Source organism: Canis lupus, chromosome 21 (assembly GCF_011100685.1).
Source record: "Canis lupus familiaris isolate Mischka breed German Shepherd chromosome 21, alternate assembly UU_Cfam_GSD_1.0, whole genome shotgun sequence".
Classification (NCBI taxonomy): domain Eukaryota; kingdom Metazoa; phylum Chordata; class Mammalia; order Carnivora; family Canidae; genus Canis; species Canis lupus.
The window spans coordinates 24,298,813-24,324,490 of NC_049242.1; the positions used below are offsets into that span (position 1 = coordinate 24,298,813).

General features: G+C 38.0%; 1 protein-coding gene across 19 annotated transcripts in view; it reads left to right on the forward strand.

Annotated features, from left to right (window-relative positions):
- The window catches only part of C2CD3 (C2 domain containing 3 centriole elongation regulator), a 151,022-nt gene that overhangs the window by 56,872 nt on the left and 68,472 nt on the right, over positions 1-25,678 (forward strand). For all 19 annotated transcript variants that reach the window (XR_005375650.1, XR_005375655.1, XR_005375653.1 and 16 more), the window contains exons 13-22: positions 395-517; positions 3,276-3,773; positions 6,435-6,586; positions 8,332-8,578; positions 11,414-11,594; positions 13,218-13,401; positions 14,467-14,639; positions 15,986-16,109; positions 21,587-21,855; positions 21,991-22,080. Coding sequence is in view for 12 of the 19 variants with exons in the window: in XM_038568660.1 (XP_038424588.1) it covers positions 395-517; positions 3,276-3,773; positions 6,435-6,586; positions 8,332-8,578; positions 11,414-11,594; positions 13,218-13,401; positions 14,467-14,639; positions 15,986-16,109; positions 21,587-21,855; positions 21,991-22,080 (2,041 nt within the window). In the remaining 7 variants the exon portion in view is untranslated. The remainder of the gene's footprint in view (positions 1-394; positions 518-3,275; positions 3,774-6,434; positions 6,587-8,331; positions 8,579-11,413; positions 11,595-13,217; positions 13,402-14,466; positions 14,640-15,985; positions 16,110-21,586; positions 21,856-21,990; positions 22,081-25,678) is intronic.

The following is a 25,678-nucleotide window of genomic DNA, read 5'->3' on the forward strand; positions in this document are numbered from 1 at the left end:
CTTAAGAGCATAAGATATATTAAGTTTTGTAATTTTTCCAGCTTAATGGCAAAAATTTGTATCATCTAGATGTTACTTTTTATTTTTAATAGTGAAGTTGAATACTTTTTGTAAAGAACTAACTCTTAAAAATAGAAAAAGGTTCTCTTCCAACCTCTTGGTGACTCATGAAACCCCCTGTAATCTTCCAGAGAGAAGTAGTGAACCCGGAATGGGAACCAAAATATGACAGAATATAGGTTCCCACTTTAAGTTGCGTCAGTCAAATAGTTAAGCTATTTACTTCATAAAATGTAGGTTCCTTTCTAAACTGTCCTACATTGTCACTTCAGTTAAAATCCCCTGTGGCTTGTCTTTAATTTAACCTAAATTCTTTCTTTCCTCCTTCTTTCAGCCAGAAGCTGTTGGATCTGCATCACTGTCTTTACGAACTGTCATTCAGTCTGAGTTGCTTTCTTTCAGTGACCAGCTTCCAGTGCAACAAGAGCATGGTCAGACTCCCCTGGGCCCCCTTAAGGTACGTAGGTAGATGTTCAAGTAGTCAAGTATTTAGAGAGCACATGTTACTGGCTGGCACTGAACGAGAAAATGAGGGTCTCTCCTCTTGCAGCTTCTATGAAAATAGGGGAGCAGAATTGCTGTGAAGGAAATAAACAGTACAATGTGAAAGTGAATACCTGGGAGGAAGTAGGGGATGGTGGTCAGAGGTCTCTGTAAAAAAGTGACATTTTAGGTAAGATTTGAAGGAGAGGAAGAGGCCACCAAGTAAAAAGTCGAGGGCAGATCATTCCAGAGAAAGGGAATGACACATGCAAAGGTCCTAAAGTAGGAATGTTGCCATGGGATAGGGAGCCAAGAGGGAGAATGGTAGAAAGTAAAATGGGACAAGCAGGCGGAAGCCATATCGTTCAGAGCTTTGTAGGTCTACATAAATTGTTTAGATTTTATCCTTAGAGCTGAGAACGAACATTGAGAGTGACATCTGGTTTTTTTAATTAATTTAATTATGGGGAGAGAGATTGAGCACAAGCGGAAGGGGCAAAGGGAGAGAAAATCAGAAACAGACTGCGCTGAGCATGGATTCCAATGTGGGGCTCAATCTCATGACTCTGAGATCACAACTTGAGCCGAAACCAAGAGTCAGATGTTTAACCAACTGTGTGTGCCACGCAGGTGCCCCTGATTTACATTTTTAAAAGGTAACTGTGGAGAATAGAGTATAGGGATCAAGAGGAAAAATAGGGAGATTTAACATTAATCTAGAAAAGAGATAATTGTTGGTCTGGACTAGAGAAGTGGCAGTAAACGAGGGCAGAAGTGACTGAGTTTGTGGCCTGGTGAAATGAATTCTGATGTATAATTCACTGGAGAGAGAGTTCTTTCCTTGTATTCGGAAGCTCCAGGATTTCTTAGGTGGCAGAATTTGAATGTGTAGCTTCCATATGACTTTCTCTTATGACAAAATCCCCTTTGTTCTGATGAGCTTTTAAAATAATCACAGTCATACCTATGACATTTCCATGGCTCTCCATTATCCAAAAGATAAAATACAGGGCCCAGTATAAGACCCTAGCCTATCACTTGCAGCTTCCCTACCAATAGCCATGTCAAACTGTGTAAAGAATCAATAAGGTATCGTGCTGGTTCATACCTCCATACTTTTAATCTTGATTTGCATCTGCTGCCTCTTTTTGGAAGCCATCTCTGCCTAATTTCTGATCTTCTTGATAATAAATACCATTTAGTTTTAAAGACTGATGTGATTGTCATTATGAAAAATTAACATCACGCTACTCTTTCACTATCAAAGTTTTATTTTTTGTTTGCCTAGTTCATTCTAGACTGCAAGATTAAAATCAGAAAGGAGGAATTAATAGAACTGATGAACTAGAAATTTTTCTGTCCTGGCTGTGTTGAGAGAAGTACTGTTCTAGATAGTTTGCTGTCCATATTTAATAGAGTGAGAGAACTCTGCTGTAGGTTTTAAATGAAGGGAACAGTGTGTCCCTTTTATCTCTAATAACTTCAAACTTAGAGAAAAACTGCAAAAATAGTACAAAGAACTCACATACCCTTTACCTAGACTCACCAATTACTAACATTTGTCACATTTGCTTTATAATTATCTACCTCCTGTCTCTCCCTTTCTCTTTTTTTCTTTGTCTCCCTCTGCACTGCCCCCCACACCCACACACAATTTTTTTCTGAACTATTTGAGAATATGTTATAGACATCATGCCTCTTCACACCCCCTAAGTTCTTATATTTCCTAAGAACAAGGACTTTATCATATGCAACACTGTACTGGTATAAAAATCAACTTAACATTGATAATGGCTGTAGTACATATGCATATTTCACCAATTGTGACAGTACGTCCATTTATAGATTTTTCTTTCCAGTCCAGGGTTATCTATTAGATTTGTCATCTCTCTCTAATCTCCTTGAGTCTGGAACAGTTTTGCAACCCTTTTTTGTCTTTCAGTACTTTGATATTTTTTAAAAGTAAGGCCTATTATTTTGTAGAATGTCCTCCATTGGGATTTACCTAAATCACTTATCACTATAATGATTGTAAGATGATGATTTTCTGACTCTTCCCTTCCAAGTAGAATCATATTCTACTATATAGAAGAGTTGCCCATTCTTCCATATTTATTTATGTTGGTATAGACTCATGGATTTTTGCATTATTCAATAGGTTATAATCCATTACATTATTCTTTTTTTTTTAGATTTTATTTATTCATGAGAGACACACAGAGAGAGAGAAAGAGAGAGAGAGAGGCAGAGAGAGAGACAGAGACATAGGCAGAGGGAGAAGCAGGCTCCATGCAGGAGGCTCAATGTGGGACTCGATTCCGAGACTCCAGGATTGTGTCCTGGGCCGAAAGCAGGCACTAAACTACTGAGCCACCCAGGGAGATCCCCACTATTATTCATTTTGATGCTCAAATTGTCCCAGGTTTGGCTAATATGAGCTCCTTTGACTGAATTCTGTATCCTTTCAATATGTTTCCGTCCTTTTTTTGAGCCTTTCCTTATTTTCTGGCACAAGATGATGTTCCATGCTCATCTTGTATCATTGATAAATCCTCTACCTTTTCTCAATCTTAATAAGGTAATGTATATATAGTCTATTAGCGTTCTTACTATTATGGTATTTGAGAATGAGTTAATTATTTTCTAATAATCTGATTTGCCTCTAGCTCCAGAATTCTGATTCTGACTTCAGAAGACATTCTTGCTAACTCTCTTCCTTTTGTGTTTTATAGGTAACCATAGAGCTTGTTATAGATAACAAGGATTTCACTGGTGTGAATACTAAATTAAATAGCAGTACCCAACATAGCCAACTTTGTGCTCTTACAAGTCTAGATAAGACACTGTCAGAACCTGGTCAATATGTTACCTGTACCAAAAATCCAGAGAACATAGATCAAATTCATGAAGAAGCTGCAAAGAAAGTGCAGAATTTGGTGCTCCCCAACCCAAAGTCACCAAACCCTGTTGCACCAAATCCTTCAATGACCTTCGTGGCTGTGCCAGCCTCTCAAAATTCAGCAAATCAGACAAATGAGTCAACCAAGGAGAGTGCTTTGCTGTTGCATGTGCTATTGATGGTGCCAGATGGGAAAGATTTCATTACTGGAGAATCTGACAAACAACCACCGTGCAACATTTATTTAAATTGCAAGCTTTTCAGCACAGAGGAAGTCACCAGATCTGTCATCGCATGGGGCACAACACAACCAGTCTTTAACTTTTTTCAGGTAACTTTGTACATATCAACTTTCCATATCCTTTAAAGATATATGGGGGCCTGAGACAAGTATGTTTCCCAAATCATAATTCCATTCTTTTGTAGAAACCTAGGATGTTCAGACTGGAAGAGACCTTTGTAATTTATCTACCATGCACATCCATTCCCATTGTGGGATAGGAAGAGGAAAAGACATTGTCAACATTTTAAAACTTATGTCTTCATTTCCATGTGTTCTGTCTCAGTTGATATGGTTTCCCACTGTCTCTTTTGCCTGAGTTCTGAATTCTATTTTGCTTCCTCTAGAACTAAATTTCCCCTTTCTTTTCTGTATCTCCAACACTTTTAAAAAATTTTTTCTCTCTTTTATTCCTCTACTTATTTCAGTACTTACCTTACTTGATTTCTCTGTAGGATTTGATGCTATTGCTTAGATTGTTTCCTTTCTTGATTTTTGTAACTCTACTTTTATTTTCTTCCTAAATCAACAGCTGTTCTTTTTCAGTCTCTTGGCCAATAGGAAAAGAGTGGTAACCCAGCACTTCTTTCTCCCTTTCTCTTACCTCTAATTATTGATGCTCCTGTTCATTGCTCCTTGGCACTCTTCCAAACCAACCCTCTTTTCCCAGGGTCACTACTTCTATTCCCATAGCTTTAGCTATTATTTTTATGAAGATAACTTCCAAATCCATACCTCCATCCAAACATTTCCAATCAGGTTTCTGATCTCTCTGCTACTCATTGTCCCAAGATGTCTCAAAAGCACTTAACACTTGACACCTAATGTACTTCCTGGCATATCAGAGGTATTCAGTAAAGATGTCTAAATGAAAAAAGGAATTCATGTGTGTCCAAATCTGAATTTATTATTCCTTCCAAATATGCTCCACCTCGTCCTGTCTGCCCTAATTCATATTGTAATCTATTCAGAAACCCAAGCAGAACCTGAGAGATATCCTTGACTCTTTATTACATAATTTTTCACCAAATCCAGTAGATGCTGCAAACTTAATTGTCTCCAGAATAAATCTTACCTCAACTCAATTGCCAGTGCTTTCATTCAGACTCTCTTTCCCATTCTGGATAGCCTTTAGTCTAGTCTGTTTCTGGTCTTTCTCTGTCTATTCCTTTTTGTACCAACAGGAATGATCTTTCTAAAACACTAATCTGAGTATTTTCCTCCGCTGCTTTAAACTTCGGCTATTCCCCAGAGCCTTCAGGATAGAGTCCAGATGTTTATTTAGTATGGACTACAAGAGTCTTTAAGAACTGACTGTCTCTGTACTTTTCCAGTCTCAACTCCTGTCACTCTTCCCTTCTCACTAGGAAGTCCAGCTGTGTTCCGCTACTTACAGTTTCATAAACATTCTCTTTTACTACCGCTGTGTCTTTACATGTGCTTTCCTTCTGCCTTGTGTTCCTTTTCAACCTTCAGGACTCCTATTAGGCAGAGCTTTTTATATGAGTTGACTTCTGCCTGTCCTTCAGAATTTAGGGCTACTTTCTGCCAGCAGCTTGCTCTGAAATCTCTCTATTTGTAGATTAGGTCACTATATTTCACTTTTTTTGGTTTCACAGAACAGAAATGTTCTCAGGGTACCTAATATAATTGTAGTTTCAAGATGGATACAAAAGTAGGTCTGCTTAGGTTTCTATGCTCTTCTGGTATCTTCCTGTCATCTTGCCATGCATCATTTCTGGTTTCATTCATTTTCCTTTCATGTTTTCTGTTGGTTTTACCATGGGGCTTATCTCTCCTCTGCTGATGCAGTTATACTACAGCTTTGGTCCCTTCAAATTGTGAGTGTTTGATTCTGCCATTAATTTAACTGACTTGCTCTTGGCTGTAGATCTCTGCTTCTCTTTGTGAGTTTCCCTTTCTCTTTTTTCTTAAAGCTTTTATTTACTCATGGGAGACCAGAGAGGCAGAGACATAGGCAGAGAGAGAAGCAGACTCCCTGCGGGGAGCCCGATGCGGAACTCGATCCCAGGACTCTGGGATCATGCCCTGAGCCTAAGGCAGGTGCTCAACCACTGAGCCACCCAGGCGTCCTTTCTCTTTCCCTTTCAGCTACCAGCTGGCTGGCTAGTTCTTGAATAATTTTGCACTGAAAATTCAAGTGAACAGTTGGCTTGTTATTTACCATGACATCGATTGGGCAGAGCTTTTTGCACTAGGCCATATCTATCCAGTCAATGAATTGGCTGCTCTTTGATTAGGTGTTCAACCCTTGTCCAGTCGGTAGCCATCTTTCTTTCAAAAACTTCTGTGGGATGGGCGGGGCAGAAAAAAAATCTCATCAGGGGTCTACAAATGGGTCATTTTGCCATACAAAGGCTTGGATGAGGGGATGAGGTGGGCAGGCACAGTGACTGACGTGTCTAACAAACTTCTCTGTGTCCTCAAAGCCCCGTCTGTATGAGCTTTTCATCAGAGAACTCATACCATTTTGTATTTGGCCTTTATATGTTGGTTACTTAAACCAGACTAGCTTGTCTTGAGGATACAGAGTGGGTTTTATTTTAATGGTTTCAGCTTCTAGCACTGTACATGGCTTTCAGTTCAAATTAGGCATTCAGTTAGTACTTGTTGAATAAAGACATAAATTAATCCTTTCTCTCAGGTGTGAGGTTTTGTTTGGTTTTGGTTTTTGATTGCTCCTCTCCCCAGGTGATTCCTGTCTCTCTGTCTTCCAAATACCTGGAAAGGCTGAAGAATAATGTGATGGTAATTGAAACTTGGAACAAGGTGCGGAGCCCAGGACAGGACAAGTTGCTCGGGCTGGTGAAACTCCCTCTCCATCAGTTTTACATGTCATTCAAGTAAATAGGATCTTTTGAAATATTCTTTACTTTACACCTTTATCTTTGTATGGACTGAAGAGGAATTCTTTTAGTTTGCAAAAAATCACTAGCCCAATAATACCTTGGAGGACTTTTCTCAATTTCACCACAGTTGCTGCTTTTTTCTCCTATTTTAAAACAGTTTTACAGATATTGTACAGATAGAGATATTTCAGGCCCTATGCTAAGAAACTTACATACATCAAGTCATTTAATCCTTACAACAGTTTTCTAAGGCAGGTAACTTTTATTTCCCCTGTTTTACAGATGAGTTAACAAAGGCACAGAGGATTTAGATAACTTGTTATATATATTATAAGTAGTAAAACCAGGATTAGAACCCAGAGAGTTCTACTGCTTCACCAAGAAGCTCTACTGCCAAAGTTTATCACTGCACAAAACTAATGGTTTAGTTCTCTGTCACAAAAACAGTACTGTTCGCTCCAGCTATTTGCCAGTGGGGTATCGATTTATCTGAAGGTTATTTCTGTCCTCACTGCAGACTGTTCATTTTTTGTTTTGGTTCAAAGTACTGATATTTAATTATTTTAGCACTGACTTCTTCCCTAAAAGCCTTCTTATGGCTCTGTGTTTTAAATGCTGTATTTTACATTTTGCAGAGAGCCCCTCAAATTTGTGGGCCCTGTTTCACATGAGCCTTTCTATAACCCCAGGAAATATTATCATTATCCTCTTTTTACAAATAAGGAAACTTATCCTTTAACTTGCTAAAGTCAGCCTTTCTGGCTTTCTGTTCATCATCTGTAAAATGAAGGTGATGACAGACCCCCTGTCTCACTTATGGCACAATTGTGACATTCTAGTGAGAAAATAAATAAGCCTTCTGTGAACAGTGATATTCTTAAGATAGTAACATTGGAAAGCGTGGTCAGACTAAGGAGTACTGCTGGAATCATGCCCCTGTCAGTTGTAGGCTTTGGCTTTTTCTTCATTTTTAGTTGTGATATTAAGGTCCCGTCTGGTATTTCCCTTCCCTTCTCATTTCATTAGACCCCATTCTTTGCTGAAAGAGCATAAAAACAATAGTAGCTACCAGTTACTGAGCACTTTTATATGCTAAGTATTATAGTTTGTATTTTAGATTTGTTATCTCAGCAAGTCCGAACAGCAGCCCTTTGATGGAAGTTTTATTACCTACATTTTATAGAAGAGGAAACAGAAAGGTTAAGTTGATTACTTAGAGTCATTCAGCAAGTAAGTGGCAGAGCTAAGATTCAGCATGATATAATGAAGAGCATTTGGACTTTTTCTCCTCTATTAATAGTGGATAGTATCAACTTTTTCAGTGTTAGAAGGATTATAAATGGAATATTATTGGCAACATTATCCCAATCTTATCTACCAGATTCTGAAGTCCATACTTTTTCAAGTTGACCACACTGCCTTCCCGTAAAGTAATGCAACTCAGCAAGGCTTTACTAAGATTGTGCTCAGTCCCAGATGCTGGACTTGGGGTCATGGTGATAACAGACATAAATCAGACACTTTCTCTGCTTTCAAATTGCTACATTTGGAACTTACCTGCCTGGTAATTTTTATTTGATGAGTTACGGCAGAATCATGTGTTTTTTTCAAACCAGTGTTTTCTAGTTGTAGACCCATTTTTAACAAATGAGAAAATAAGCCAAGTAGGAAATGCAATAGCAACTCTGTGACATGATTGATGGTTGTTATTTGCTCATTTGAAATTTCTCTCCCCCTAGAGATCCCAAAATTTCTCGCCTGCTGCTTGATGCTCAGTACCCAGTTGTTGCTGTTGACAGCTACATGCCTGTGGTTGATGTGTTCTCAGGCCACCAAAATGGAAGTCTTCGTGTCTTTTTAGCCATGGGTTCTTCAGATCAGATAATGGCACTACAAAGATTAAAAAATGAAGAAGGAAAACTTCCTCCCTTCAGCCCTAGGCCAGCACATTTTCTGGACCATCCATCTGTAGCATCTGTTACTATGGTACTAACTAAACACTTGATTGTTTACAAAAACATAATCTCATTTAAGGTGCACAACATGATGCTTTAAATATACATAACATTTTGAAAGGATCACCACAATGAAGCCAATTAACATATCAGTCACATCAGTCACTTTACCTAGTTACCTTTTTGTGTGTGATGAGAACACTTAAGATCTATTAGCAAATTTTAAGTTTCATAATCTCATTTTATCTTGCACATTTTAATGAAACCATTGCCCAAGATCCTTATTTTAGCAGTGAAAAAGAACATATTTGTACTCCAATGCAGTAGATCCAAGAAATTATTTTTTATGGTTTAAATATATTTCTGTCCTTCTGAGCTTTTTGAATTTATAAAGAAACTCTAATTGGACAACCACATCCTAATTCTCTAATTTACTAACTTAATTAATTGCCTTTTTAAAAATTGGGGTGAACCTAAGACTGCATTTTTTAAAAAGTCTTTATTTTAAAAAAAGATAATCTGGGGGGGGGGGGAGTATAGGGGTAGGAGGTTGAGAATGATCCCAAATATAAGCCTGCAAAATCTTTTTCTGTTTCTTGACCAAATCCATGTTGGAAAGTTGTAGTGAAGTTCCTTGCTTTCCTACCAGTAAATTCTTAAAAGTAATTTTTTTGTACAGTGCTGTATAATTGAGAAAGCACATTCATATACTTTTTCATGTTGATTTCCCTAATACTACATGAGGGGGAATCATTGTCACTCACTTTTTAGGTGATGAAACACAGTCAATCACATAAGTGATTTGTCTGGGTCACATAGCTAAGAATGGGAGAATCAAAATTCAGCACAAGCTTTCTCTTCTTTTTTTGAGAGCCAGAGAGATAGCATGTGCAAGGGGGGAAGAGCAGAGGGGGAGGGAAAGAGTCTCAAGCAGACACCCCACTGAGTGTGGAGCTTGATGCTGGGCTCTATCTTACAACACTGAGATCATGACCTGAGCTGAAATCAAAAGTCAGACACTTAACCTACTGAGCCATCCAGGTGCCCCTAGACACCAGCCTTCTAACATAAAGTCCAGTCTTCATTCAATTGTATCATGTCCTGTAGTATCTTACTTTTGGTGTCTTTATCCGTAGAGCCAAATCTCAGTCTGGAGACAGATTTAAGTATGTTATTTTTTTAAATCTGAACCTGAATGACAAATGTGTTGTCTCTAACAGAGAAAGATTAGGAAAATGTCGATGTGTAGGTTTTTGTTTATTTGTATGTTATGAACTCCAAACTCTTCTCTACTGTTTCTATTAGATACTAGTGTTTATTAATAAATAAGCATAGCTTTTTAAATTTAAAAATGACATAAAAGCACAAAGAAAACTTACCTATAATATTCTCAAGTCTATTTAAGTGTTATATGGCCTTCACATTGCAGTGTAAACTCAGATTTTGTTAAATTCCATACTAAAAGTTAGAAAATGTTACTATGAGCATAAAAACTCTTTGAAAGATTAGATATCTATAAAGACAATTGTTTTTCTTCCTGTATTCATGTCTCTCTATTTTGGCATCTGCAGAACTAAATTATTAAATTACTCTAATACTGTATGGCCAAATTAAACAGCTGGTGAGATTATGAGGTTTTTTACTCATATTTTTCTTCTCTGGGGAATTGAACTGAAAGTTATCTGTTTTCCTAAAGAAGATTTTGGAACAGATATTGCTGATATGTTTTTAGAATACAAAGCAAAGACCTTATGCGATTTCTATTCCAAATTCATGGAATAGATTTGTTATAAATAAATCATACAATTTGACCCCTATCTGAATCCTGAATTCCCTCTTTGAATATTCTCAAATATCAGTTGTCTAGTATCTGTTGAAGCTGTATAGAGTAGAGATAAAGAGCCTTGGCTCTGGAGTCAGACTACCTGAATTCAAACCCAGGTTCCACTGTTGTTAGCTATACATGTTACATTAGCTACTACAAGTGAAGGGGTTTGTATAGTGCCTGGCTAGAGTAAATAATAAAAACATTAAATTGTTATTAGTATAGGTAACCAGTAATGGTATGTTCACAACCTCCCTGACTAGTCTTTATCATTAATGAATAGTCTCAGTGTTATTCCCAACTTCATTAAAAATAGTAAGTAAATTGGGGTGCCTGGCTGGCTCAATCAGCAGATTATGTGACTCTTGATCTCAGGGTCATGAGTTTGAGCCCTACGTTGGACATAGAGCCTACTTAAAAAAAATTAGTATGGGGGTATCTGGGTGGCTCAGTCGGTTAAGCATCTGCCTTTGGCTCAGGTCATAATCCCAAGGTCCTGGGATCGAGCTCAGTGGGAAGTGTGCTTCTCCCACTCCCCTGGCTCATACTTACACTATCTGTCTGTCTCTCCCTCCCTCCCTCTCTCTCTCTATCTAAAATAAATAAAATATTTTTTAAAAAATTAGCATATTAATACCTCTTTGCTTCATATATATATATATATATATATTCTTTATTCTATTAAGCTATTCTTGACGTATTCTATTCTTAGTGTACTAAGAATCAGGAGACAGTGTTGAATCAAATACCTTTTTAGCATTTATCGAGATTGTCATGTTTTTTCCTTTGTTCCATTAATGAACTATATTACACTTATGGATTTCCTAATATTGACCTAGTCTCACAGTCTAGAGTAAATCCACTTTGATCTAATTACAATGAGCAGTTGTTAGATTTATATACAATGAAAATTAAGTATCTGTTTTAGTGTCAACTAATTATGCCCATTTTTTCATCTAAGCACATATTTCATAGAGAAGCAGGAATATTCCAAGAAAGTTTTTCTTTAAAGCTCACCAGTATCTCTATTTCATTCAATAGGCTGAAGACCAAAGAAATGGATTGATGGAACATCACTTTGAGCTCCGCGTAGAGAAAATTAAAGGGCTAGCCCCTCTTCAGGCAACAGTCTGGGGAGAAGCAGATTGTTATGTCCAGTACTACTTTCCAGTTCAAGACTCCCAATCCAGTGTGCTAAAAGGACCTGAGTTCCCTGAAAACGGTAGGTTTGGGAGGTTAGAGTTTCTCATTTTTGTATGGTTCTTTCATTGGCTGTACTTAGAATTTTTTTTTCCTGAGTGAATTTTGTGTTCCTAAATGTTTCTAGTCTTATCCTGAGTAGTAGAGGAAATGGGCTAAGTTTTTATTTTTCTTTTCTTATAAGTTGTGTCTTGTAACTTATAAGGATTATAAGTGTTTTGATAGGATTTCAAATTTATAGAAAATTTAACAAAAATATCACAAAGAACTTCAATATACCTTTTACCTAGATCCACAAGTTATATTTTGCCCCATCTTATATCATTTACATACCTCCTCACTTTTATCTATGCACATACAGTTGATCCTCATTACTCACAGCAGTTATATTCTACATAACATAGCGTTAGGAACACTGAGTTAGGGAATACTGAACCATTGCTCTTAGGGGAAATATGTACATATATATCTCACATAGATCATAATTGTAAATCCTAAAACAACTTATTCTAGTAGATTCTATTTTCTTTATTTTACAAAAGAGAGAACGAGTTTCAGAAATGTTAAGTGACTGAGGCTGCCCCAGTGACAATAACAAGGTTCATGTTCAGACCCCATCCAGCTGACCCCAGAGCCAGGTATTCTTGCATTACACCACACTAGCCTCTACCATCTCCATCATCTGATCATCTGTGAGAGCTAAAACAGGAAAGCAGAGTGTCACTTTGTTTAAGCTAAGCTTGGAACAATGAAGTCAAGTGACTCAATTTTTTTGCCATTCTGAGCATGTCCACAAATAACTGCAAAAGTGCTGCCATTATTGATTTTGGGGGTTCAGATAAGGGACTTACATCCAGAATATATTTTTTAAAATATTTTTTAAAAAAGATTTTATTTATTTGAGAGAGTGAGCATGAGTGGAGTAAAAGGCAGAGGGAGAAGCAGACTCCCCAGTGAGCAGGGAGCCTGATGTGGGGCTCAATCCCAGGACTCTGGGATCAAGACCTGAGCTGAAGGCAGACACGTAACCGACTAAGGCACCCAGGTGCTCCTAAAAAACTCTTACAAATAATAATTTAAAAAGTCTAATTAAAAAATATTCAGAAGATCTGAATAGACATTTCTCCTAAGATCTACAAAGGCCAGTAAGCATGTGAAAAGATACTCAGCATCATTAGTCATTTGGGGAATGAAAACCAAAAGCTTCACAAGATACACCTAGATGGCAATAATTAAGAAAACCAAAAACAAAGCATAGACCAAGAGGTGTTGATGAAGATGTAGAGAAACTGCAACCCTTAAATATTGTCCGACAACAAAGGGATCTCTTTCTTCTGCATTATCATGAAAATTTTGGGGACCATAGCTACTAGGGAAATGGACTTTTGTAGAAATAACATAGAAGATAAAGATTCTGGTTCCAGGTCCATGACCTACTACCTCTAAGACCTTTGGGTTCACTATGTAACCTCAATATGTCCATATTCTGTCTGTTAAGTAGGAGTAATAATAGTTGCTTTGTTTTCCTCACAGGAGTATTATGAGGATAAAATATAATAATACTGGATGTTAACATACTGTCTTACTACATATAAAACACTAGATGTTGTGTTGGATTATACTGAATTGCTTTTCTTTTCCAAAGGAGTCTCTCTGAAGCCTTTCAGATCTGCAACCACACTCTGTGTTCCAGATCCCATCTTTAATAGTGAACACCATCACTCTCTTCTGTTGCCAGCTGAAGTTCCAGTGCAAAGGCTTCTACTGAGTGCCTTCTCTGCACAGGGGCTTGTGCCTGGAGGTGGAGTCCAGTTTGAAATCTGGTGCAGGTATAATATGAAACCAATTTTGTACCTAGGAAGGAAGTACAGAATCACAGAGCATGCTTCCTTTGATAGCTTAGGTTGAATTGTAAGGAAGTGAAGCAATCCCTACTACTTATTTTATATCATCTGGTTTGTTAGTGACTCTTCTCCAGATTTTACTGAAATCTGCTTAATTATTAGGCTCTTAGGAACAGTTGTATCTCATGCTTCTAACCACTTGTTACATTTGGAAGTGAAATTCTATCAGTTTTACTTCCTACTGCTCTTAAATATTTCGGTCTACCTGTTTTCTCCTATTACTGCCTTATTTGGTTCAGACCCTTATCATATCATGGCTAAATTAATGAAGCCTCCTGACTGGTCTCCCCACCTCTAGACTTACTTCTTATAATCCATTCTTCCCAACACCAAAAGAGTAGCCTTCATAAAATATAGATCCACTCATGTCACAGACTTTACATGAATACAGATGCTCAGCCTCCTTTACATCCCTACTCCCAAGAAACCAACAAAAATGACAAAGTATAGATATAAAAGAAGATAGAGCATCCAGAACAGAACTAGGGAAGAGTACCATTCACTTGCCAGAAATTTTTCCTAAAAAGTCAGATGAATTTAGGTTTGATTTAAAACTGATAAAAGAATGGAATGTTTTGGCATTCTTAGGAATGTCAAAAGAAGTATGGTAGGTACTAACTGATCCTTTAAATTTGAGGGACTTAGGCCTTAAGCCATAGAAGAGATTGGGACTGCTCCACTTAGAACCACTTTTGCTGCTACAGGGTGAATGCTCTCAAAAGTGGCTACTCCCAGAAGTCCAAGTCAGATGCAGATAACCAGTTTGTAGGGAGCGGGGCTTTGTTCTGAACACAGAGTATAATTTATGGAGTTCCTCCTCCACATGATGGGCAATAAATCCAGCCAGACACGACCACAGCTGTATACCACAAATACAGACAGACCAGGCTTCAAGGATAACTCAATACCAAAAGCTGATCCCTTGGGCAAACTGAATCGTTTTTCCACCTAATTCTTCTAACTCACAGCTTGTGCTTTTGTGGCTTACAGATACTATTATCCCAACGTGAGAGACCAGATGGTTGCCAGAGGAACCTTGCCATTATCAAGGATCTGTGCCATGGTAACCATGCAGCACCGTGAGGATGTGGGAATACAGACCTTTAATCTCCCTTTAACCCCCAGGCTTGAAAATAGGAAAGAACTGAGAAACCAGTCATCAGGTAATTGAAGACTGCTTTGTCTCTCCCTTTCGAATTCCATATACATAAATATCCCTTTTCTCTGTAAATACAGACTCTTCATATTTTGTGAGACTTACCTTTTTAAGAATCTAATGAAAACGAAAAAAAAGAATCTAATGGAAACTATGATCTACCTTCTTTTAGAAAAATGAATGAGTGTGTTATATGCAAATTTTGTCTACAATTTTAGAAAATTCATATTTCCATGGCCTGTCTGTATAAATGTGGCTTGTCTCATTTCACCTTTAACTTTAGCAAGCATTTAAGAAGCCTCACAGCATAAGTCCTAAGTGTTATGTAAGGTGTGCTCAGAGAATTATTAATAATTCCGGGGCAACATGTGCAGATGTGGGATTGGTGGAATACAATTAGCATGAACTGAGAATTCACTGTAAGAAAGGAAGAGGTTAAGATTTAAAGTTGAAAGAGATTCATTAGAATTTGGAGTTTTAAATTGCATCCTAATTGTTTCAGTAGGATGACCTCCAGGTATGTAGACTTGGCCTCCCAAGTTAAGTTACTATACTTGCTTGCTTGAGAGTATCTGCCAAAGCAAAAGTTTTTATTTTACCATGACTAAGATTAAGTTATTCCTCCAGACTGTCACTGATCAGCTTGTCAGTTATTTCTTAAAGCTTTCTCTGAAATATGATAATAGAAAGGTAGAATTTTTATAAAGGGCATATAAAGGGTGTTTTGGGTGGTAGTAGTAAAAGGATAATAGAAATGTAAGTGTGAAAACCTTTTAAAAGTTTAAAAAAGAAGAAAAGTGGAATCCATCTCAATTCTATAAAAATAACTGAGAGTTTAGGGGCACTTGGGTGTCTCAGTTGGCTAAGTGTCTGTTTTTGGCTCAGGTCATGATCTCTAGGTCCTAGGATTGAGCCCTGTGTTGAGCTTCCTGCTTAGTAGGGAGTCTGCTTCTCCTTCTCCCTTTGCCTCTCCCACTACCCACCCCCCATTCTCTCTCTCTCTCTCTCAAATGAATTTAAAATCTTAAAAAAAAAATAACTGGGAGTTTAAAAAATCTGAAATTAAGTTCTGCCTCTGATAGTTGTGTGATTTTGGCAAGCATTTCAGTCTCTGAGCCATAGTTTATTGGATGTAAAGTGAAAATAGTAACTTTTGTTCTGCCTTTATTCATCATAAAGTACAATAATACAAAGTGATTCTGGCCATGGACATTTTATCTCACTGCTAATGTCACTTGTTCATTAGGATTGTAGTGTTTATCCTCTTCCTTTTGACCAGGACTTGGGATTTGATACAACAGAAACTGTTCCAACTAATCTTTTTATCTTTTTCTTTTTCCCCTCATCCTTTAGGTTTACTGGATGTGGGCCTAAGGTACAGGCGTACTCCCAGGACAGCAGAGGGAGTTCTTGCTGCCCGAGCTGTCTCTATCTCAGTCCAGATTATCAGAGCCTGTGGTCTGCAAGCAGCAGCCAAGTAAGTCCACCTCTGAAAAGCAATCCTCATCTTTTTCCATTATAATCCACATAGTATATGAGGCTCGGCTATGTAAAACTTCCTTGTGTACAGTTTCCAGTTCATTAAGGTTTCTCTTAAGAAAGCATGTAAGAGTAATGTGTGAGTAGCAAACTTTACTACTTCAGCTCTCATTTTTCTAGCTTCTACCCCTTCGATCTGTTCTCAACACGGAAACCAGTGAGCCTATGAAAACATAAGGCAGACCTTGACACACCTTTACTTAAAACCCATCAGTGACTTTTCATCTCATTCAAAGTAAAAGTCAAACTACTAGAAATGGCTATGAGACCCCACATGATCTGGCTCCTTATTATATTTATTACTTTATCTTCTCCTGCTCATCTCCCCTCTGCTTACTCTACTTCAACCACTGGCCTTATTGCTTCTGAACACACCAAGCCCATTTCCCCCTCAGGTAATTTGTCTTGCTGTTTTTTCTGCCTGGAACACTGTTACTGTATATAAACAGCATGGCTCTCTTTTATCTCCTTCAGGCCTTTGTTCATACTTCTCTCTACCTTGAATATTCTTCTTGTCCACTAAACACACTCCTGTTTTCTTTTGGCTTGGTAGCTTCTTTGCAGCCTTCCTTTATCTCTTCTTACATGTAGATGGAAGTGGCACTTTGTCCTTTGTCTTTCTAATTTTTTTAAGATTTTATTTTTTTTTTATTTTTTTTTCAATTTTTATTTATTTATGATAGTCACAGAGAGAGAGAGAGAGAGAGAGGCAGAGACACAGGCCGAGGGAGAAGCAGGCTCCATGCACCGGGAGCCCGATGTGGGATTCGATCCCGGGTCTCCAGGATCGCGCCCTGGGCCAAAGGCAGGCGCCAAACCGCTGCGCCACCCAGGGATCCCAAGATTTTATTTACTTATTTTAGAGAGCAAACATAAGCAGGGGGAAGAGCTGAGGGAGAGGGAGAAATGCAGGCTTCCTGCTGAGCAGGGAGTCCAATGTGGGGCTCAACCCCAGGACCCTGGGATTATGGCCTGGGCCAAAGGCAGACACCCAATTGACTGAGCCACCCAGGCACCCCTGTCCTTTGTTTTTTACCACCTTGGTTGTAACCCATATTACTCAGTTTCAGTGATTTGCATACATGAGTTTCCCCCACTTGGCTGTGAGTTCCTCTAGTCACTATCTGAACTCCTCTCTGCCCCCTACCACTGCATAGCATAGTTCTAGCACATATCAGGTGGCCAGTAAGAAAGAGAACTAAGTCATGCTTCTACTGTAGACTAGTTCACTTTGGACACAGGTTCAGGAAAGAAGCAGTCAATAACTTTTTCCCTTGTAACTTTGAGTCATATCATTTGCCTTTAACTTCACAGTCAATAATGAACTGAATTACTGCCATGTGAGATCTGACATTGAAGCAATTGGTAAAATGCTCAGCTTGGTTAGTATTTTTGTCACTAAATTCTCCAAATAGACTTACAGTAATTACTCGAGAACATTTTGGTGTAAGTGATACCAGGGCAGTTTTTTAATCATGTTCTTCCTTCACATTAAAACTTTTGAGCATCTGCCTTTGGCTCAGAGTGTGATCCTAGGGTCTTAGGATCGAGTCCCACATCAGGCACCCCGCAGGGAGCCTGCTTGCTTCTCCCTCTGATCTCTGCCTCTGTGTGTCTCCCATGAATAAATAAATAAAATCTTTAAAAAGAAAAATACTTTTGATGGTTTCCCATTGTCAGTAACTGGTCTAATTTTAATTGTGCATTCCTATTAACAGAAAAATAAAAGTTTAGCATATCTTCTAAATAACTGTACTTATTCATGTGTAAATCATTTTCATGTATTATTTATTAAATATACTATAAAATAACAAGCGTATATAAAACTTTAACATATGAGATAACAAATAAAGAAGTTTTAATATTTTCTTCCGATGCCCCTTAAGTTAACCGTACACACTCTACTTTAGGGACTGTTGGTTCACAGGATAAGCTCTAATCTGCTCAACTTGGCACTCAGAGCTCTTCTTAATCTCAGTCTTGAAAGAAGAGTAAGTTATCAAAATGCCCAGGAGAACTGAAAACTATTCAAAGGGAAGAACAGGTGCAAATGCACAGAGGCATGAAACTTGTGTCTGTGAAGTACTTGTTCTGTGTAAGACCCAGCCAAGGTCAGAATCTGCAAATATGGTGTTAAATTAACCACTACTTAATTGTCAGAGACGGACTTGGCATTTAGATACTCAGAAGATGTCTAAGACACTGCATCATAGATAAGAAACTCACTAGTTACTCTCTCTGTGGATCATGGAGTAGGTCAGATCAGATGGCAGGCAGTTTGTTGTAAGCCCTGCATTTGGTCTGTGTTACCATTGCAAGAAGGAAGGGTAAGAAGCCAGGCCAGTTCTGACACTATATTCCCCTGGTTGGGAAAGTCCTACAGAATATGAGACAAACAAGGTATAACGGAAACAGAATTTCACTAGAAATTGGATCCCTTGGCTTCTGGTCCCACCTGCATCTAACACTAGCTGTGCGTTATCTTGGGCTAGTTTCTTTACATCTCTGGGTCTAAGTTTCTTCATCCCAAAAATGGAAATTATGAACACCTCTCCTGATTTTATAAGGATCAGTATAAGATTAACAGTTATGAAGTCACTTTATAAACTACTAATATACAAGTGATTTGTTCCATAATTAACATTACCTTTGTTAGCCAGCAAAATATAGTAAAATCAGAAATTAGTTTTATTTTGCATCTTATTAAAGAAAGGAATTCTTGGTATCCAGAGAGCAGGTGCTCTGAAGTCAGCCTTCTCTTTACAAGAGACACCAACTCCCAGGGCACCTGGGTGGCTCAGTCGGTTAAGCATCTGACTCTTGACTTCAGCCCAGGTCATGATCTAAGGATCTTGGGATCAAGGCCCACATAGGACTGTCTGCTTAGCAGGGAGTCTTCTTTGAGATTCTTTCCCTCTTCCCCTCCATCTGCGTGTGCTCACTCTCTCTCTAAAATAAATAAATGAATCTTTTAAAAAGGAGAGAGGGATAGAGAAATACCAACCCTCATCTTAAGTGCCAGTGGTCTTCCTGATACTATGTAGGCAGACTCCTTCTTTCTTATTCACTTGAGTCTTTTAACTAACCTGATGTTTAACTGAGAATGAGTGGAAACTTCTATGAACATACATGGGTTCATTGATTTGCTGATGAAGTACTAGTGAAGAGATAATTGGATCAAAGGAAGAGATATTACAGTCTAGGTATAGATGTAGATATAGATAGGCACTTGATTGACAGCAGTGGCCCTGCTGCATTACTTTTTAAGTCCCACGAGGGTAAATATAATTATTTTGCTGCTTTTTGTATCTAGCTCTGAGCCCAGGGCATGATACACAGAGTAGATGCTCAAGAAATAATTATTGAGTGAATGAATTAAGGCTGGCTTTTGGGTCCAAACCTTTCTTTCCTTCACTGCCATCTCTGAGAGTTTCCAATTAAGAGTCCTTTCAGTGGTGCCTGGGTGGCTTAGTCAGTTAAGAGTAAGCCTTTGGCTCAGATCATGACCCTAGAATCCTAGGATCAGCCCCGAATTCCTGAGCAGGGAGCCTGCTTCTCCCTCTCCTTCTGCAACTTCCTCTGCTTGTGCTCTCTCTGTGTCTCAAATTTAAAAAAAAAATAAAAATTAGGGATGCCTGGGTGGCTCAGCAGTTGAATGTCTGCCTTTGGCTCAGGGCATGATCCCAGAGTCTCGGCATTGAGCCCCACATCCGACTCCTGCATGGAGCCTGCTTCTCTCTCCGCTTAGGTATCTGCCTCTCTCTCTCTTTCTGTCTCTCTCTCTGTCTCTCATGAATAAACAAATAAAATCTTTAAAAAAATTTTTTTTAATTAAAAATAAATAAAAAACAAAAAGTCCTTTCATTACCCACAGACTTTGTATACATTATCTACTATAATTTTTACAATGCTCCTTGTTATCCTTGTTTTTTAGCCACTACTGGCATTTGATTTATTTCCCTCTCATTTTTCCTGTGCATAATATATATTTCAGACTATGCTTTGTGTAGAATTACACTAATCTATTAATGAGGATTTTAGGTTAATTTCGTTAGAAATGAAAATGCAGTAAGCATATAATTATACATACATCTTTAGTATTTGTTGTATCCTTATGCTGTCCTCATTTTAGCAAGAGGACAATGAAACTTGGAAGAGTGTGAGTAACTTGTGCAAGGTCACACATTTGATTAAATGATAGAGCCAAGATTAAAACCCAGATCTGTTAACTCTAGATTACTACCCTCTACTAATGTATACCAAGTAAAATAAAGAAGACACCCTTTAAATCTCCTTTGGGGCTATCAGGAAATCCTTCAAAAAGAGGTGACCTCTTTGGCGTGCCTGGATGGCTCATTGGTAGAGCATAGGACTCTTGATCTCACAGTCATGAGATCAAGCCCCACGTTGGGTACAACACCTTACTTTAAAAAAAAAAAAAAAAAAAGTATATAAAAAGAGACAACCTCTTTGTCTAAATGTCAATTTTATTCTCTTGGGAAAGTTGGGATAAGGGAAATTGTCTCATATTATATTCATACATGAGAGAATTGGCAACTCTTTATGAGTATCAGTTAAAGATGGATAGATTCTGTCTATACTGAACAAGACAAAAACAGCTCTCAAAGACATCTGGGAACTGGTCTGACACTTGAAGCTGGGCTTGATGTTTTCATGCTGAGCACAAACAATCTCACAGAACACCAACATCAGACAAAGCTGCTTTGCAACCATGATGAAGTGAGACAAAAATAAAGTTACTCTGTAATCTTGTCTAGTTAACAAACCAAAACAAGGTCATTATGAAAATCACAAAAATACCTAACATCCCCTCATCCTGGCTAAAATGACTGATCACTGCTGCTTTACCAATTACAGCTTTAGTCTTATTGTAGTCTTCCCTCCTTTTGGGTAGGATTCATCAGAACAGCAATCCAGAGCAAAGCCCCACTTCTTTTTTTTTTTTTTTTAAAGATTTATTTATTTATTTATTTATTTATTTATTTATTTATTTATTTATTTATTTATGATAGACAGAGAGAGAGAGACAGAGAGAGGCAGAGACACAGGAGGAGGGAAAAGCAGGCTCCATGCCGGGAGCCCAACGCCAAAGCCCCACTTCTTCAACAAAGTTTGCTAACATGAATCTAGTGCTGTATAAGTCCTTTCTGATACCTTTGTACAAAAATTCCCCATGATTTCCCTTGGTGTATGTTCTTTCTCATCATAATGAACAGTAAAACCAACTTGTTCAACTACCATTGCTCCCTGGTAGTCTTTGGCTGAAGGTCATTGACAGCACAATTGGAGTGTCCTTGGAGTGGCACTCTGGTAAACAGGTGAATGTTGTCTTCCCGTACCCTAGGCAATCCAGCTGACTTCTGATACTGCCTTCCCTACCTTCTCCCCTAACAGGGCTTTGGCTGAGCAGGAACCCGCTCTACAGTTCAGTGCCACAGTTGGGGTCAATTCCTTTGTCACCACTCATCTCTCCTTCCTGCCCAAAGGAGAGCAGCGCCGAACCCGCCCTGTAGCCTGTTCCTTCTGCCCTGAGTTCTCCCATCACGTTGAGTTTCCATGTAACTTGGTGACTCAGCATTGCAGTGGAGAGGCGTGTTTCCTGGCAGAACTGTTGGAATTTGCAGAGGTCACTTTTGCTATTTATCATGAAGATACCAAGTCAGGTGAGCACCAGATGACTCACAATCAGAATTAAAAGGGGCTCTGTTTTGAGTGGTATAACTCTAGAAAATACATGTTGAAATTTTTAGCCCTTTGGTCAGTAAAGCCCTAATTAATTTCTCTGTTTGATTTTTCAGCCAGTGATATAACGAGTATTCGGTCATTCAGAGATTATCTGCTTGGAGTAGTAAAGGTTCCAACAAAAGAGCTGCTGGTCAAGAGATCTGGTAAGGATCCTGGATTATCACTTTCTAATTCTACCCCTTCTCATTTACTTTCCTACAAGAGATCATCTTGCATGGCTCCCCTGTAAGATATGCAGAAGAAAATATGACCCCTAACAAATACTTTTGAATTCTCCCAGGTACGCCAGAAGTCATTTCCTAATCATTTCAAAAGTCTCTTAACAAAGTAAAGTAACTCAAAGCTTTGGACTGTCATCTTACTCCAGGAAAGATGATGATAATAGTGGTGGTGCTACAAATAATAAATATGATGATACCCATTACATTATGTAGCATTTTGTGAAATATTTTCTCAGGTATTATGTGAGCCTCATTATAACCCTGCTTGGTGGGATACAAGATCTTACTATTTTTGTTTTACAGATGAGGAAACTTTGGCTCACAGAGTTTAAGTGATTTGCCAAAACCACACAACTAGTGAGTAGCAGCAGTGGAAATCCAGATTCCCCTATTCTTTTTTACTGTGCCCTCCTCTCTTACTGCGGAAGGAATAAAGATAGAGGACAGCCACCAAGGCATCTGGATATAATGGTCCTGTCCTACTTAATGCTATCTCAGTGACCTTGACCTTTCTGAGCCTCAGTTTTCTTATGTTATGAATGGAGATAGTTAATCCTAACAAGTCTACCAAGTAAGAGTTGATGAAATCAGATGTATAAGGTACTGGACACAGAGTAGGCACTCAGTAAATGTCAGCTTTTCTTCTCTTGCACATCCTTCTCCCTAGGATTGTGTAATCTAGTTTCCAGAATTACACCACACATCTCCCAAATTTAATTGTGAATTAAAATTTGAGCAGTACTCTAATAGGTATTTTCTATGCGCCTTCCAGAGAAAAGCCTGTACAACTTGGTATGTAGGGCTTCTCACTTATGTCACTTATTTGTACAATGTGGTAGCTATAGTAATTTGGGCAGGTCTCTGAGTTTCCCTTTTATCATCTGTAAAATAGAGATTATTCCAGTTATCAGGAAAATTAAATGAAGTGATATATATGAAGCACTAAGAGTATATCTGACACAGTGGATACTCAATAAAGAGTAGCTTTTATTATCTTGAAATCTAATGCCTGGTCCCTGATATATGTCCACTAGTGGCAGTTCCTATAGTGGAAGACCTGGGACTAGACCCTGGATCTCCTGAACCATGCCTTTTCTACTGTATTTATGGCATGTTAACAACATTTCACTTTTTTTCCTAAATGATGTGTATGTGTTTTAATAGGCTCAAGTGGAATGAATTGGGATATAGGCAATTGTATTGTATTCCTCCTCCTCTTTTCTATCCCTTATATAGACACAGTACTGAATTATGCATTCTTAGATTCAGGAGGATTTTTGTAGGCCCAATTTACTCATTTTGCTGATTGAAAAACTGAAGGCTGGAGAAGCGAATTGGTGCCATGGATCATGAGGCTAGCTTTTTAACATACAGTATATTATTAGGTTCAGATGTATAATATAGTGACTCAACACTTGCATATATCACCGTGTGCTTATCACAAGTGCAGTCCTTAATCCCCATCACCTATTTCACCCATCTCTCCATCAACCTCCCCTCTGGTGACCATCAGTCTGTTCTCTATAATTAAGAGTTTGTTTCTTGATTTATCTTCTTCTCTTTTTTTTCCTTTGCTCATTTATTTTGTATCTTAAATTCCACGTATGAGTGAAATCATATATTTGTCTTTCTCTGACTTATTTTGTTTAGCATTAGACTCTCTAGCCCCATCCATGTCATTGCAAATGGGAAGATTTTATTCTTTTTATGGCTGAATAATATTCCATTGTGTATATATACCACATCTTTCTTTAAAAGTTTTTATTTTAGTTCTACATAGTTTAACATACAGTGTTATATTAGTTTCTGGTGTACAATATAGTGATTCAACAATTCCATATATTACCCTCTGCTCATAATGACAAGTACACTCCTTAATCCCCACCACCTATTTAACCCATCCCCTTCCTCCCCTCCGCCATGGTGCCATCTGTTTGTTCTGTATAGTTAAGAGTCTGTTTCTTGGTTTCTCTCTCTCTTTTTCTCCCTTCGCTCATTTGCTTTGTTTCTTAAATTCCACATATGAGTGAAATCCTTTGGTATTTGCCTTTCTCTGACTTATTTCACTTAGCATTATACTCTCTAGCTCTATCCATGTCATTGCAAAAGGCAAGATTTCATTCACATCTTCTTTATCCATTCATCTGTCAATCTACATGTGTGTTGCTTCCATATCTTGGCTATCTTAAATAGTACTACTGTAAACATAGAAGTGCACTGTATCCCTTTGAATTAGTAATTTTGTATTCTTTGGGTAAATACCAAGTAATGCGATTCCTCAATCATAGGGGAGTTCTGTTTTAAACTTTTGAGGAACTCCACACTGTTTTTCCACAGTGGCTGCACCAGTTTGCATTCCTACCTACAGTGCATAAGGGTTCCTTTTTCTCCACAGCCTCACCACCACCTGTTGTTTCTTGTGTTGTTGATTTTAGCCATTCTGACAAGTGTGAGGTGATACTTCATTGTTATTTTCATTTGTAAGTCATAATAAACATCTTTTCATGTCTCTCCTGGCCATCTGGATATCTTCTTTGAAGAAATGTCTGCTCATATCTTCTGTCAATTTTTTAATTGAAGTATTTGTTTTTTGGGTATTGAGTTGTGTAAGTTCTGTGTATACTTTGGATACTAACTTTTTAGCAGGTATGTCATTTGTAATTTTCTTCTTCCATTCAACAGATTGCCTTTTAGTTTTGTTGATTGTTTCTTTCACTGTTTTGGAGCTTTTTATTTTGATGTAGTCCCAATGGTTTATTTTGCTTTTGTTTCCCTTGCTTCAGTGGACGTGTCTAGAAAAAGGTTTCTACAGTCAATGTGAAAGAGATTACTGCCTATGTTCTCTTCTAGGATTTTTGTGGTTTCAGGTCTTTAATCCATTTTTAACTTATTGTTCTGTATGGCATAAGAAAGTGGTCCAGTTCCTGTTTTTCTGCATGCTGCTGTCCAGTTTTCCCAACATCATTTGTTGAATTGTGTCTTTTTCCTATTGGATATTCTTTCCTGCTTTGTCAAAGATTAATTGATGTTATAATTTTGGGTTTATTGTCTGGGTGTTCTGTTTTGCTCTAGTGACATATGTATCTATTTTTGTGCCAGTACCATACTGTTTTGGTTACTACTTTGTAATATAACTTGAGGTCTAGAATTGTGATGCCTTCCAACTTTGCTTTTCTTTTTCAGGATTGCTTTGGCTATTCAGGGTCTTTTCTAGTTCCATACAAATTTTAGGATTGTTTATTCTAGTCCTGTGAAAAATGCTATCGGTGTTTTAATAGGGATTGCATTGAATGTGTATTGCTTTGAGTAGTATAGACATTTTAACAATATTCATTCAATCCATGAGCATGGAATGTCTTTCCATGTCTTTGTGTTGTCTTCAGTTTCTTTCATCAATATTTTTTTTAAGATTTTTATTTATTTATTCATGAGAGGCACACATAGAGAGAGGCAGAAACACAGGCAGAGGGAAAAGCAGGCTCCCTGCCAGGATCCTGATGGGGGATTTGATCCCAGATCC